The sequence below is a fragment of the Vanacampus margaritifer genome, chromosome 5 (assembly GCF_051991255.1).
Source record: "Vanacampus margaritifer isolate UIUO_Vmar chromosome 5, RoL_Vmar_1.0, whole genome shotgun sequence".
In the NCBI taxonomy this organism is placed as follows: Eukaryota; Metazoa; Chordata; class Actinopteri; order Syngnathiformes; family Syngnathidae; genus Vanacampus; species Vanacampus margaritifer.
In genome coordinates, this window is record NC_135436.1 from 6,995,063 (window position 1) to 7,011,851 (window position 16,789).

Sequence of the window (16,789 nt, forward strand, 5' to 3'; positions counted from 1 at the left end):
TTAATCGATGTTGTAATAAAGAGTAAATCTAAAAGTCTGAGGTTATTACAATCCTTCTGTTCTAGTTCAAGCCAACAGTTAGTATATCTGTTGGGTTGTGCCCATAGAATGATATATTGTAGCTGGTTAGCTATATAGTAGTGCATAAAATTTGGTGCCTCTAGACCTTTGGATTTACTTTTCTGAAGAGTAGATTTGCTTCTTTTTTTTTTATTCCAGTAAAATCTTGTAATGGCCGAGTCCAACAACTGGAACCAGTTAGCCGTAGGTTTAAATGGAATCATTGAGAAAAAAAAATCTATTTTGGGTAAAACTTTTATTTTAATGGTGGCTCTTCGTCCTATTAGAGAAATAGGAAAATTATTCCAGCGCTCCAAGTCACTATTAATATAAATATTTTTATGTATGTATATAAGTATTTTAAATTACCTATACGAAATGAGTAGTGTGGGTCCTGGCTTGCAGGGTTCCATGAATTTTCTGTAATAGGTAGTAGTGTTGATTTTGTCCAGTTAATAGAATAATCTGATAAATGTGAGAATTTAGTTATTAAGTTAAATACTTCCCCTAACGAAATAGCAGTCTTTTCTAAATAAAGTCAAATATCATCGGCATATAGATTAATTTTGTGTTCTGTTACCCCAGAGTGAATTCCTTGAATCCTTCTTTCCTGGCGTATAGCTAATGCAAGCGGCTCAATAAATATTGCAAATAATTAAGGGGACAGTGGGCATCCCTGTCTTGGGCCTCTCTGTAGAGTAAAACTCTGAGATATAATCTGAAGGCATTATTTGATTACTTTATTAAGTGTAATCTTTTGCGTGTTCAAATAAATTGCAGAATTGAGATCGTATGAAAAAGTTCCCTTAAGGAGTTTATTTAAGAGCTCTTAAAGACACAGGAGAATGGCTTACATTCGAAGGTGATGTTTAAGCCTCAAGTGTGTGTCGAATATGAAAACATACAGATGTTTTATACTTGAAAAAAGAATACTCCCGCCCTTAGGCTTGACAAAGAAGTAGTGTTCTTAATAAGCAGACATGATGATACTGATATGATTATCTAAGCTCTCTACCAGGCACCAAGAAATTATGTAGACAGGCTTTGACCTTGGACCTTCAGTTTTTACGACATAATGAGTAATGCCATGAGAACTTGACTACCTTTAAAACATACACATTCTTATCTCAAGAGCTGGAAGAGAGTGAAAAGTTCCAATATATTTCACAACAACATTATCACAGTGTTATTCCTTTAACTACAGTTATATGGCATCTATATACTTATAAGTAAATTCATAAACAGTAAAAATATAAATTGAAAATGTTAAATGTCAACAGTCCCTCAATTGAACTAGTAAAAGTTCATAACAAGACATTTAACCCTTAAAAACAGCCTAGAGAAAAATTCCAGCGGGATCATCATCGGATGTCGCAACCGCGGTCATAGCTTTAGAATTTACTGATTCTACCATCATATAAGACGACTTGTTTTGAACATCTTGTTTTTCAATAGCTGTGGTAATAAGTCTTTGGCACAAAGATCTGATACACGGTACACAGCAACATCCACAAGTAGTTAAAAAAGCTGCAAATACAGACACAGAAATTAGAATTGATGAAACCAAGGTTTTATATCTACCAAAAGCATCCATTCAGGTATCCCAAATTGACGTATCGATACCGGACTGCTCTTTCATTTTTTTATTAAGTGTTCGGAGTCCCTCAATTGCAATGGTTAAACTTTCATCCGGTGCAGTATTATTAGGAATAAAAGTACAACATTGTTCTCCGAACATTGAACAAACACCACCCCTTTCTGCAAGTAACATATCAAGGGCGATACGATTCTGAAAAGCCATTAAAGATGTGGCAGACAACTGGCCGTGTACAGCCTCAAAACCAGATTGAGTCCAATTTCCTAGCCTTTGAACATTGTAATGTACATAATTAATTATATCTACATTTTTGTTAATGGTACACCACCAGCAAATTAGCAATTCAAAACCCGAAGCCACCTGATCAGCAATCTTATACTCTTCAGGGACCCCACGAGGTACCCCAATCGCATCTATGTATGTGGGGACATTTTGATCCTGCCAAGTGGATCTTTTGACCCTCTGAAAAGAATGAGCAAATTTTGGTTGCCAAGTATTAACAATTTGCAGAAGGTTATCAACCGATGTAGGGAAAATATCTACTGGCAGAAGGAGGGTGATGAGAGCACAATAGCCCTTCATATTCAGAGGTAACTTATCAAATATCCGGCTGTCTCCACACCACCACCACATGTCCGCCCTGGATTGAGGCTGGAATTTACGACCCACATCTGTTGCTGAAATGCAGTGAGTGGTGTGATTTAGTTTTCCCAATTGTTCCCCAGTACCTGACATTTTAATACATGAAAAATCACCATCCGCAACTTTATTTGAAAATATTGGTTTAGTTGTTTGCCAATCAACAAGTGGATACACTTTATCCCATTGAGAGCATTTAACATTGGGGACAGTTTTATTCACAAGTTCCATTACACATTTATCCTCTATTTTAGCAGGAATTACCCTCAATAAAGGTCTTGGGCCCACACATACAACGCAATCTTCCCCCGAAGCACGTGCTGCCTCATTTGCTAACAGTAGCCAATTATTACTGCCACCAGACAAACCTGTTGTAGCCCGAAACCATTCAACTACACCATCAATTTGGAAACTAAAGGCTTCCACCCCAGACTCCATTGTGCATTTAGTCATTTTTGGTTGTTCTGTTTTACTCATAGTTTTATCAATGCAAATTAAAATTGGAAAATAGGGATCAGTTCCAGAGAACCATGCCCATAACATTAGCCCAAAACAAGAGGTATTATTTATGGTTACATTAGGTGGCCGCATATTACTTCAGGAAGAACAAAAGTTAATTCGAATTGACCCCCCCATTCTACGCAATGTTACTCTTTTACTAAAGAAAACTGCCTCCACGCTTGAACCTGACGGCCAGTATCGTCCACTTTGGGTGGTAATCAGGGAACTCCAATCTAGTCGTAAAACATTTCCTGTCAAATACCACCAGTACTTGAGCCAAAGGCCTCCCTCAGTCGGCCCTCCTCCACTAAATTCCCTCAAAGATTTAATAGGAAGTTTAACAGACGTGTTTGTGCTAGGAGCAACTGTCGGAACAATTGAGTTATTATAAGCCCAGGACATTATCCATGGTATTCGGGGAGAAACAACATTTCTTTTATCACAGTGTGTTGTATTCAAACTCGCGTCAAGGGGCTTCATGAAAAACCAGATTGGCACAACAATTAATATGAGGAAAATCGTCGCAATGTAGAAAGTAGTAGCAGATTGCCTCTTCGAAGCCATCTTGAGAAGAAGTTCGTTTGTCGAAGGAGAAGGATGTTTGTCAGTCGTTGGTTGATTATTATTATTTTTTTAGAAGAAGAGGCGTTGTCAGCCTCTTTCCGAACCCTGGCTCACTGCCAGAGATCCAAGGATTGGCCACCGGGGTTATTTTCCCAGAGTGTGACTCAATCGTTGTGAATTGATGAAAAGGGCACGTGACTCAATCTGCATTGAGTGATTTCCTCCTTCAGAGCAGCAGATTGACACTGGATCAGCTTTTCCAGGCGAATCAATTGTGAAATGATGCCCAGGGAAAAGGCACTTGAATGAATCTCCTTTGAGCGACCTCCTCCGCGGGCAGCTCTCCTCCTTGGACAGCTTGTCAGGTAGACACTGGAAGCCGGCGTGTTTTGGATCCGTCAGATGGCTGCCACTTGTGTGGGCGTTAATCATCAGATGGTTGCCCTTGGTGGCAGCGTTGAGCCAGATCCAGCGGGCCTGGTAGATGACAGGTGGTACCAAGTGTCCCCTCTCCTATGCAAGCGCACCGCACAGGATGTACGCTCTTTCACCTTGAACAGTCCCAACCATCTAGGAGCACACCATTTACGTTTAGTAACTTTCAACCACACATATTCACAATCATTTATTTTTGAAGGAACATCTGTTTGGTTATTTGTTAACTTGGAGAATGTAGATACTATCTCCTTAATTACTGGGGGCCTCGCAACGTGTGACTCTCCCAGCGGAGCATTAGGAGCTGGAAAAGGCCTGTTTTTATGACCTTCAAAAGGAGTCCAGCCTTTCGCCGAATTTAATAACATGCGCACATTCATCAATGCGACAGGAAGAGCTTGCAGCCAGTTCAATTTTGATGAGGCCAGTGCTTTAGCCAACTTTTCTTTAATATTTCTATTCATTCGTTCAACTTGTCCCTGTGATTGAGGATGATAAACAGAGCCAAATGTATGTTTTAGCCCCAATGCTTTTTCTGCCTTCTGTAGATGTTTATTTTTAAAGTGCGATCCATTGTCCGATCGAATTTTCTTGGGGAACCCATGTGTCGGTATGTAATGATTAATTAAATGTTTTACCACAACCTCTGCTGTTTCAGACTTACAGTGATATGCTTCCGGCCACCCGGAAAATGAATCCACAATTACCAGTAAATACTGGTAACCTTCTATTGGCTTTAACATATCAGTAAAATCCATTGAAATTACTTGTCCCGGAGCTGTCACTTCTGGATCGTGAGTGCCAGGAGGAGGTTTAGTTGTAGGCATACAGTTGAATTTATTACAAACACTGCAGTCCTGCAGTTCACTTTTCACGATCTGTTTCATGTAGGGATGTGACCAATTTTGTAGTCTCCTCAAAGTTTCATCTATACCAACATGGCATATTCCGTGGGCTTCAGTAATTAGGATTTTTAATTGTGTCTGTGGTGTGATATATTTACCTTCTCTCAGCCAGATACCTGCATCATCTTGTTTCGCCCCTTTCGCAAGCCAAACGCTCTTCTCTTCTGGGCTTGCTTTCAGCTGCCACTGCTTAACTGTTTCCGGAGTTATTTCTTGTCTGTCTCCTAATTCACCTTCGCTCACCATAAGTTGAAGTTCTGGGCTGTATTTTGCAGCCCTGTCTGCGGAATCATTCCCGACTGAGACAAAATCATAATTTTTTGAATGCCCTTTACATTTGATCACCGCTACTTTTTTGGGTAATAATAATGCATCCATCAAATTAAAAATGTCTTGTTGGTGTTTAATAGGGGACCCAGACACAGTCATAAAGTCATTTCTTAGCCATTCTTTGATGGCAGTATGCAAAACAACATGTGCATAAGCTGAGTCAGTATAAATGTTCACAGTCTTATCTTTTGCTAGTTTTAATGCCGAAGTCACTGCGATGATTTCTGCACATTGAGCCGACTGTTTTCCAGTGAGTCTGTTTGCCACCTTTAGTTCAAAAGTTGAACCTGTCATCTGCGTTACTGCAATGCCTGACTGGAGTCCTTTATCGCCCTTAAAGCAACAGCCGTCCGTAAATAACGTCAAGTCTGGGTTGTCTAGTGGGATGTCGTAAAAGTCATCCCTCAGTGAGTTGTCTTCAAGAGTTCACTGAGTGCAGCAGTGCAGTTGACCTTCGAGGAGACCATCAGCCATATTTCTTCCTTCGTGTATAAACAGAATGTGAGGCTGTGTCAAAACGGACTCAATCTTTCTCTGCCTCCCTCCCGTCATCGTGAAAGCTTGACTAGTCACATATTGTACCGTACTATGTGATGTTCGTACCGTTAACGGATGATGTAACACAATATGAGACGTTTTCTGAATCAAGCGTGCTAATGCGGAAGAAAATGCCGCACACACATGATGACACTTCTCATATTTTTCAAGAGGTGTTGATGCGTACAGACAGACTTGTCTGTTGCCATCACCGTTTTCTGGAAAAGTACAGCTGATACACTTGATGACTTTTCAGAAACGTCCAAATAAAACATCCTAGTGTAATCAGGAACGACAAGAGCCACGGCTGATGACAAAAATTGTTTTAGCAGGACAAAAGAAGTCTCAGCATCATTGGTCCAATCAAGAAGATGTGACAGGTTTCTCATTCCTTTTTCATTCACCAACTGTCTGAGAGAATGAGTCAGTTCCGCAAAATCCGGAACATGATGTCGAGAGTAATTGCACAATCCCAAAAACGACAACATCTGCTTTACATTTGTCGGTTTGGGATGGTGCAAGATGTCATCTTTGTGTGATGGAGAAATACCTGTTCCATGTTTTGATATGAGACGTCCCAAAAATGCAACCTGCGGTCGAGCAATTTGGAGTTTGTCCTTGAAGCATTTCAAGCCAACTTTAGCCAGGTGGCTCAAAAGGAGCTGTGTAGCTTGAAGGCAGGACTCCTCGGACGGCACAGCCAGGAGCAGATCGTCTACATACTGCACCAAGAGAACATCATTAAGGAGTTGTAAATTTGACAACAGCTGTCTTCGGGAAGCATTAAAAACCCCGGGAGATAACACAAATCCCTGAGGCAGACGGGTATATGAATAACACTCGTTATTCCACGTAAATGCAAATTACTTTTGCATAGACGCGTCAAGAGGGATGCAAAAAAATGCATTCGCAAGATCAATGCAGGTAAAATGAGTGTGCAAAGGACTGATTTGTGACATTAGTAGTAACTTTAGGAGACTCATATAATACACCCAGTGAATAAATGACTTCCCAAAGCCAAATTTATTGAAAACAGCAAAGAGGAAGGACCAGTTAACTTTGTCGAAGGCTTTTTCTGCATCCAGCGATATAATAACTGCCTTTTTATCATGCCGCTGTGACATGCTAATAAGGTTAAAGAGCCTCCTTATATTATTAGTAGAGTGACGACCTTTAATAAAGCCTGTTTGGTCTCTATGAATGATTGTCGAGATTACTGTTTCTAGTCTAGATGTGAAAGCCTTAGCGATAATTTTAATATCGGTGTTAATTTGTGAAATTTGACGGTAACTTGATAGAAGGGTGGGGTCTTTTTCTGGCTTTAATAAAAATTTAATGCTGCTGTATTCATGTGTGGACATATGTAACCATTAGTTTTAATTTCTGTTACCACTCTTAAGAATAATGGAGCAAGCATTAACCAAAAGTGATTAGAAAATATAGCCGGATAACCATCCGTGCCAGGTGCTCTGCCATTAGGCATACTATCTAGAGCGCTGTACAGCTCGTTTATAGTAAGTGGCGCATCTAACATATCTTTATATTCAGTAGTTAACTGAGGTATATTTAAGCTACTGAGGAATGCCTCAATATGCTCAGGGGTAGGCTTGTTAGTATCGGAGTATAGGTTGCGATAATAGTTGTAAAATATTTGATTAAATTCTTCTGGTGATTGTGTGCATTCACCAGTTGTTCCTTTAATAGTAATTTTTCTTCAGATTTTTGTAGGTGGGTTTCTTGTAGGAGACAAATATCTGCTTTTAATTTTAAGAGATGGTCTAATTTTTTTATTCTTTTTGCCTGTTAGCGAGTGCCACAAACATTCTATGAAACCAGAACAAATTTATGCATACAAACAATATAAACTCAGTCCTATGTATATAAATCTGTATAGGCTACTTATTAATATTGGCATGTTATAGGATAGAATCAAAGTGGTTAGGTGGTTTATGTAATTTGTGTGAAATTAGAGGTAACGTGTAAGTGAATAACAGTGAAAAAATGGGGAGAGAGGTTAAAGTGAAGGATTAAATGTAACAATACACCAGTAACTGGTAACCTAAGCGAGATATTTAAAAATATATATATTTTAGATATAGTTATTTATTAATATTATATTTGTAATATAGCCTATACATGAGTATTCATATTTTAGGATTTATAACTACATATACAGTATATTTATACATCTAATAATCAAACAAAGTTTAGTTCCATCAATGCCAATTAGAACAGCCAGGGAGTGGAGTTGGGGTTCCTAGTTGACCATCGATGTATAGCTTATCAACGACTATCATAGTCCGTTTACCCTCCTGCCTATTTTGTCTCATTATAGGAAACAGTACCTTTCGCCGCTCATTAATCTCTCTCGGAAATTGGTCATTAATTCCGAAAGAGGTCCCTTTAAGCTCCCGTCCTTTACTTTTAACAAATTATTTCTGTTTAAAATGCTCAAATTTAGCGATAATAGGACGGGGTTTGTTGCCCCTACGTGCTCCAAGCCGATGTACATGGTAAAAAGAGATATTTACCGTCTCCTGAGGAATTTTTAACGATGTCGTCATAAAATTTCTTATCTCGGCCTCTGGATTATCAGAGGTATTCTCGGATATGCCTGAGAATATTCAATTCTCCCGCATGCTACGGGTTTGGACATCCAGAACCGTTTCTTTTAGCGTTTTATTCTCCTTTTTAATCGTTTCCAACTCGGCTGAAACAGCCGCAAGTGAAGTGAAGAGGACTCGGCATTATCTCGTTGGAGGTCACTTAGCTGTTGGCCGACAAATTCCAAGCTCGCCTTTAATTCCTTAACGTCCTCGCGGATGAGGCAGAGGACATCTAGTTTTTTGTTTATGGGGTCCAGCATACTGACCGAAATGTCCGTAGTAGCTAGATCATCCGTGTCCGTCGCGGAGTAATTTTTTCTCTTCTTGGAAGGTTTCTCGAAGGAAGGATCCTCCATCGCGCAGCTGTAAAAGTATCGGTCGATGAAACGTTCGAGGTCCTCCACGATGGGTGGTATTCCAAATCTGCCGGATGAAAGAGAGAAGAGAAAAGCCAAGTGATATGGTGGTTAAAGTCGTATTTGGTTTAGCATAACAGAGCTAGTTCTATCTTAGCAGCAGGGCGCCGCCATGTTGGGTATTCCCGGTCTCGCTGTAGGTCTCGCGATAGTCACAGCACCTCGTGATAGGCTCTGCACTTTTTTTCTAAAGACATGTTCAAATTCGCCATATGAAGCAGAGGGCGGCGCCGCGCACTGTGCTTCCCCATTGCCATGGTGACTCAACAAATCGGGGCTCCATTGATGTAGACTTTTTAGTGTAGTGAAACAACTCTGCGTTGATATAACTACCTCAAATCAGCTATCCTGGAACCGAAAACGCAGTTTTCTCTCTCAATTTACTCGCTGTTCAGGGTTAGTCTTGGTGTTTGTTGAACATGCTTTGTGAAATGGACCCCAGCTGTCAAACTTACTTACCAGCTGGCAGCCAGACACTCATGCACATTGGTCATGCTAACAGCTAGCCGCTAGCCACTCACGTCAGAGACTTCTGCCGTACAATGACGGCGTAATTAATTAGCGGTTTCTTAGCATCCTAAATTAGCGATTGAACATGAGTTCGGGATAGCGTTGTGTTGATGTTGGTCGCAACTACAATGTCAAGCAAAGAAACGTCTAAAGGGAAGTCAAGCTAACCATCACGCCACGACGTTGGCAAACTTCAAAGTAAAGGTGTCCTAAGGCTATTTGCATTGCTGTCAATGCATTACTAATTATTGTATTTGGTAAACTTTATTTTGAAGTTAGGCTTAGCGTGTTATGTTGAGTATGTTTCAGCTTCCTTGACATGTCATGTCAGAATGGTACTCTGATTGAATTTAATTTATTATGAAAATAATTATTTGGCATAACCTTTGGATACCCTGAAGCATTGTTGCCCTCCATTTATTAAAGTGAATAGAGGACACAATTTTATTGAAGGGCTTGGGCATGCACTGCAATAATAGTTTATTATGACCGCTTGCCGCTGCTGAAATGACCCAATAGCCAGCCAGCGGTCTATTAGGGCACTGTATCGTTACTGTTCTAACTCATGTCACGTTGAAGTGAGGAAAATCACAAGCCTTAAAATTACCAAGTCATGTGACTTGAGTCCCTCACCTCTTGTTTGCTTGTCATGTTGCCGCTAGTAGGGAGTTTGTCCACTGTATTCATTGCGCTCTTAGTATCTGACATCTTAGTATCTTAGTATCTTTCTTTGCCTTTGGCAAATATTGGCACATTCTTACTCTCTTTCTTACACAATTTTTTATTTGTGTCATTATCTGACACTACTGATAGCTGTCCTTAAGTGACATTGAAACAGTCGGTACAGGTACAATTATTTGTGCAAAAAACATTTGCATCAACGCTATTAGTCATGTCAAAGTCTTAATTTAATAATCAATAATGCCTTCATTCAAGCTGTGCTGCTTTTGCAGGCAACGTTTCAGTCACATCCAAAAAGCAGTACTCTGACAAAATTTCTCCCAGCGTAAAGCCGGAAAAGCGTTTACTGTTTCACATATATGATTCGCAGCTCATTTCCTGCTATAAAATAAAAAACATAACCACGAGAGATGTCGGCTCAACTACCAGCTTAGGCAGGCAGCCAAGTTTATTTACCTCATATGTTAAACAAAAAAAAACAAAAAAAGTAATTTATTACAAAACAGATCTGGAATTTAAAAAAAAATCTATTGGACAGACAACTGACGGATTAACAAGACAAGAATAAGCCCTGTTCTAACTTTATTTTGTGATTTCCCCTGCAGGTGTAAGACATTGTGTAGAAATCATCACCTTTTCTGGATGTTGATCATCAGCCTAGTGGTCTGCGTTGCTATTCAGACATTGGTTGCCCGCCAAATCAGGTGATGTTAAATTACTAATCTGGATTGAATGCTAAAAGAATGAATGAATGAATGTTGTTTGTCATCTGTAATAATACTGAACAATTTAATTGCGATCATAATGTTGATGGAATGGATGTGATACAAATTCCACCTCTGCCATTTCTGACCTGTATGCCAAAGAGAAAGAAATGGCACATTTCACAGAGACCTTCGAATTGAACCTATTCCACTTACATAATGAGGCAAATTTTTTAAAGGTGCACTAATTTTGCATGCACTAATAACCCTTTAACAAATATTTTGATAGCAACACTTAAAACATGTTGAAGTACTGCTGCTTTTAGCCATAACAGTCACATCGTGTGTAGTATGAATGGTTCAAGTAATAAGAATTCACATAAACACTGTTAACTAAACGAAAAGGGTGCGACAACTGAGAAAGAATGGACTTATCGAGAACAAGTGGACAAAAGACTGTCGTATTTTCATTCAAACAAAATAAAACTCATCTGCTCAAAAGAAAATACGGATCGTTAAGAGAGTGGAAGAATTGGCGGAGTTTGAGAGACTATAACTACAATCAGTAACTTACATCATTAAATTGTGCATTATGTCTGACGCAAATGAAATTGTTGTAACATATTACTAATTAACCCAAAACTGGAGTTCTTATGATTTGAATAATGTAAATATAGCATAAGATTACTTGCTGACACTGCCAAGATTAACTCTTGTTTATTCACCTGCATTGATATCATGTAGTGCTATTCCTGTAAGAATGTCAACATTGTCTGGCTCTAATTCTGTTTGGACATTTGATGTAAATATGCAAGGCTGTAAGGTTGTATTGTGGCTGCAACGTATGTGCTGTAAATATTTACAATGGGGTTGGTAAACATGGTTAAGGGATGCTCTGCTGGGTGGACTGGCCTTGGTGGGCGCTAAGGAGTATCAAGATCTAAGCATCATCGGATGCTGGCAACAGTGCTGGCAGAGCTGACCAGAATTGAGTGAACATTGCTGTGGACGCAATGGGCAGAATGCAAGCCGATCTACTCTTCTGGAAGCCACAACATGTGTGAAAGCTGATCCGAGGTTAGCGAAGACGCTACTGGTAAATGAGCATGCGCTCGCCTGGTGGGGTGGGCCTGTTGATGGCATCTGGGGACCAATTTACCAATTCCAAATGACTGGGCGGGTGTTACTCAATTTATGACTTCAGTAAATGCAACCAGTGGAAAACATGCTTGCGTGTCACCTACTAATTTTTACTTGTTAAACTTGTATTTTGAACTTACGTCAACGCTTAACCTGTCTGCAATTAATGAGGTTGCTTTTTATCAGACAAGGCAGACTGATTTTGGAGATGTGTCATTGTAGAAGTATGGAAAAATATTAAGTCGCAATTAAGATGCGTGGGAATTAAAGCAAGTAAGGGCCCACTCGCTTTTGTGTTGGAACTCCCTCCTGATGGCAAAACAAGTCTTTTACCAACAAAGCTGTCACAGTTTGCGTGGACCCAAATGCAGAGAGGCGGGAAGATCACGGCAGGGATGCATGGAGTGCTGAATAAAATCCATTAATAAAAACACTAACAGGGGTATTGGGTAAAACAAAAAAACTAACAAAAACAAAGTTCTAAAAATACCAAAAATCAAAGTAACAACAAAACACAAGATTGGTGACAGCGGCATTGAAAGTAACATAGACAGCAACAAACAATGGACCGACAAGGACTGAACAAAAGACAGGAGACAAAATACTCCAACACTAATTGACATGACGAGGCACACCTGGGCAAGACACAAGTAGCTGATGTCACTGATCGGTTGAGATATGAGGAAGGGCAGGCAAACACAGGTGGACCACATAAAGCTTGATGAGACAGGGACAACATAACAAAACACATCCTTTGTCCAAATTCGCAAGGCTGGGTCCTCTGAAGGACAAATTTGTCTGCTGCATGATGCCACTCCCGTCGCGACTTAACAGCACGAACGGACTTACATATGAATGGATTGTCCATGCTGCTTGTCGGTAGTGCATTGACCGACCATTCATGTGTAAGTCCGTGCATGCTGTCGAGTAGCGCCGGGAATTATGTCATGCAGCCAACAAATTTGTCCTTCGGAGCATTCAGCAGACACATGCACAGAACACACTAACAAAAGAACAAGAAAAAACAAAATTATACAAAAACCCAACCCCACAGAACCAAAACCAAAGTAACATGATAACAAACTAAACCCAAACTAAACCCAAAACATGACAGAAGCAAATAAAACTAACCAAGATCCAAGATCGATGTAGCTATAGAGCCAAGGCCGTCACTTCCTCCATGAAGACAATTTGTTATCATTGCACGAGAAATGGCCTTTCGTTCCTTAGTAGTCTAACAATATACCCAATGTAAAATACACAAACTCAGCACTGAACTAAAGCAAGCGTTAACATAGCATTTATCATCCACTGATGCCATCACACCACAACAAAAAAGGTAAGATATTTTTTATTGTTTAAATACTGTACATGGTGTAAATGTAAAAAAAAAAACAACTGAAATTATAATAGGAATTTTCTGTTTTTGGAACTTGGGAACGGATTCATTGCATTTACATTATTTCCTATGGGAAAAAAGGTTTCGGAGGTTGAACAATTCGGACTTTGAACACTTCACAGGAACGAATTATGTTCAAACTCCGAGGTACCACTGTACCTGGCTGGGGTGGAGCAGTAGGGGAAGGAGATGTGTGTGTGTGTCTGTCCCACACCGCGACCGTGGGTATTTAGCGTTCACATGACAAAGGAGGCGAGCGAGCGAGAGAACTAGGGTGCGCGCGCGCAGTGGACGTGTTTTTTTTTTTCACACATGATTAATCATGCAGCTTTTCTAAAAGATTGTGTCAACATTGACCTGTCCTCAGTAAGGTGTTTATTTAAAAATAATAATAAATAAAAACACACGAACTTTCTAAAGGGCACTTTTTTTGAGAGAGGGCAGAGGGGCAAGGGTGTAAGCACCACTAGGGGTCTACCTGTGCACGCCAGTGCTGGTGCTGTAGGGGTGTAAACATGCTCAGCACACAATTTAGGCGTTCCCACATCTTTTGGTTAGTGAAGTAATTTATGTGGTAATAAGAGGAAATGCATTTTTACACATCACGTGTCTGCGTCCCGTGGGAGACCATCCGTTGAACCAGCTCTCGCCGCGACGGGACACTCGGATGATGGAGCAAGTGCTGGTTGACGCACGGGGATTGCGCCCTGTCAGTCCAAACTGTGGTTACTGGGTGACACACGGGTCGCGGAAAAGTTAGTCGGCAACCTTGTGCCACTGAGGTGGGACGAAACACAAAAAAAGGGAAGAAAAAAAAAAGTCCGTCTCGCAGAAGGGCGCGCGCTTATGTTTGGTGCAATCGGCAAGTCCGAGACACTTGGTCGATCAGGGACCAAAGGTGCCACGTGGTTGAGAAACGTGGCACAGCATCAGGGAGTCCTTTTGTCAGTTCTGGGCCAGACGGAGGGGAAAAAGGTGGAAATAAGCAGGAACAGCGGGCCGGAAAACGAGAGAGCCAACAAAGTTCGCGCCTGCTGTTTTAATGTTGTGGGGGCGTGTTCTTCAAAAGGGGCCTATCCGTCTCTCTTTTGGCTTGACCCACATCTGAGACTTTAAAACTCCAAATTATTTAAAGAATTAATAATTAACAAATAAATTTGGTCAGGCTGGCAAGTCAAGTTCTTACAAGCAAAACATGTTATCGTTACACATATCAACTAACAACGCATCATGAGATCATTTCGTTCTTTCCGGAGTAACTAAGTAATGAATCCTTCCTGTTGAAATACATATGACATTCTTTTCCAAAAACATACATGATGTGAAACATTCAGTTTTGCGTAAGTTCACTTGTATGTGATGAATTTATGTGAACTGTATAAGATTGCTTTGGGGATTATAGGTGCTTCATGTGAGGGCAGTTCCTATCGTCACCATTTGAAGGCACTCTGGTCACGTGTAACCTCCAAGAAGGTTGGAATGTACTGACCAGGATTCCAAAGGACCATTTGGTTCATTTTGTTTATGACTTTAACAAACAAACTCGGTAGGGATGGAGATGGAGCTTTCCGATAAAATACTTTGGTGCCATAAACTCGTGGTTCTGGCTGGTGAAAAGCAAACATTCACATCCTGGTGACATGGCCGGTCGTTGACTTAAAAAGGGTGTAATCCCTGTTGGCTGTCTCTGGCTGAGATGGAAAGGGGGAGAGCGGAGACCTCTCAAACCTCACCCCGGGTTGACCTTGCGCATATTTCCAAGAGTGAAATGTTGAGGGAAGAGAAATTGAAAAAAAAAATGAGGGTGACTGGCAATATTCGTTACAAATCTAACAGGAAATCTTGTTAGTAAAGACCATTTTAAGTTTTTTTTTAAATTTTTTTTTTAATCAGTGTATAATTGGGAATATGCTCTATATATCATGATCACATTTACCATTTTCAACTGTACAAGTGTACAACATTTGACACCATTCGTATTGCATGTGATTTATTTCAGGTATGACGAGCTCCCAAAAGGGAAATTCACAGCTGGCAGTGGATACATGTTCCCGCTTCTGCGAAATGTTTGGGCGGGCCTCCATGATCAGTCTCCACTAACTAGAGTATTTACTACACTTGAAGATTCTTTGACTCCACAGGGTGCTGGCAAACACAGTAACCACCCCAATGCTCTCTTTCCTTTTCTCAAGAAAAACATCACACGAGTTGATACAGAAAGGAAGTGTCTGCCCAAGTCACATATTGTATTCCTGAAAACGCACAAGACGGCAAGCAGCACAATTCTAAATATCCTTTACCGCTTTGGGGAAAGTCGTAACTTGACTTTTGCCCTTCCCCTCAACAAACAAAAACAGCTGTTTTACCCCCACTTCTTTGCTTCACATTTTGTGGAAGGTGTCAGCAGCAGAAAAGTGAAGGAGTTCCACATCATGTGCAATCATATGAGGTTCAGAAAAGCTGAGGTGAGTCACAGATTTGTTTGCTGCTCCATGTATTTATAATCTAGAATCATAGTCAATCTACGGTGATGGAAATTAAAAGCATTAAACTTGTGCTAAAAGCATCCACACCATTAAATTTGAAGGGGAGTCCTAAAGTGTGTTATGTGCCCTATGTGTCTATTTTTTTTTCCTCTGGAGAGCTCAGTATTGTTCATTTGACATGTCATCATCATTGCCCTCTTTTTTTCTTTTTTTTTTCGAATGTGTGTGTGTGTGTGTGTGCGTGCATGCGTGTATTCATTAGTGCACCTAAAACCTATTAAAAAATCCCATACCGTTCACCTAAACCGAACACTTCAGAATCCAGCCAGAGTCGTGGGGCTGTCAGGAGACCCGAAGAAGGACCAAAGAAAATAAAGGAAAGTGAAGTCCAGCACCAACCAGACATCACCCACCAGGCCACCAACCAGAGTCCTTCACCAACCCCAGAGACATCTGAATTCCAACAAATCAGGGAGACCTCAAGGGCCCAAAGGAGAGACTGAGGAAAGGTAGGAAGGACAGACGAAGCAGAGTGAGATCCACAGACACCAGCCTCCACCGATTCAATGACCTGAGGAAGAAGCAGATTGTGTCTGAGTTTCGGTAGATGCTGGTGTGGTGGATCTGGCATGCATGAAAATCTCCACCAAAGAGGGGAGCCGTCGACCCCCGCCAGGACAGAGCAAGCGCAACACCTCAGGGCCCCCCAGGCCGCGGCAGCGCCAAAGGACGACCCCCGGGCCCTGCAGGGCCGGAGAGCAAACCCAGGAACAGTAGCGCCCCCCACCCCAACGCGGCCCGCGCCCCCAACCCAACACAGCAGGACGGGGCACTGCAAGCCCGCCAGGCACCCCACCGGTCCACAGCCCCCGCTGGAAATGATATCCCCATGCTCCGATCCACCCGCCTCCCAGGCATGTCAATGAGCGTATGTGGTGCATTAAAATAAATTAATGGGGGGGGGGACACACATGGACAGGGGACCGCAGCACTGCTCCATACTGCGGTCTTCCCCAACTGATGGCGCCTCCCCCCCCAGTTGTGTGGTGCATTAAAATTGGAGGGGAGTTGTAGGGCGAAGACGGTGTTTCCACCCTACCCCACTCCCCCCCCAAAGTGTGTTATGTGCCCTATATGTCTATAAAAGTGTATTGTGCAAAACTAGTGCAGTGAGTTAAGAGGAGCGACCAGCCCGGATATTGGGACCCGCCCGAAGTGCCAGGAGGTCCACCAGAGCGGGGCGGGCACAACACCAACCCACCCACCCTCCCGGCCCCCG

The 16,789-nt window shown here is 41.4% G+C and overlaps 2 protein-coding genes across 2 annotated transcripts in view; one reads left to right on the plus strand and one right to left on the minus strand.

The window, feature by feature from the left end:
* Nucleotides 1-16,789, plus strand: part of gal3st2 (galactose-3-O-sulfotransferase 2) — a 50,025-nt gene that overhangs the window by 26,857 nt on the left and 6,379 nt on the right. The window contains exons 2-4 of the mRNA XM_077566489.1: nucleotides 10,387-10,485; nucleotides 15,024-15,129; nucleotides 15,217-15,489. Of these exons, the coding sequence (XP_077422615.1) occupies nucleotides 10,387-10,485; nucleotides 15,024-15,129; nucleotides 15,217-15,489 (478 nt within the window). The remainder of the gene's footprint in view (nucleotides 1-10,386; nucleotides 10,486-15,023; nucleotides 15,130-15,216; nucleotides 15,490-16,789) is intronic.
* msi2b (musashi RNA-binding protein 2b) overlaps nucleotides 953-16,789 on the minus strand; it is a 192,579-nt gene continuing 176,742 nt past the window's right edge. The window contains exons 14-15 of the transcript XR_013294217.1: nucleotides 8,441-8,597; nucleotides 953-6,290 (exon numbers count right to left, since the gene is read on the minus strand). The gene's annotated coding sequence lies outside the window, so the exon portion shown is untranslated. The remainder of the gene's footprint in view (nucleotides 6,291-8,440; nucleotides 8,598-16,789) is intronic.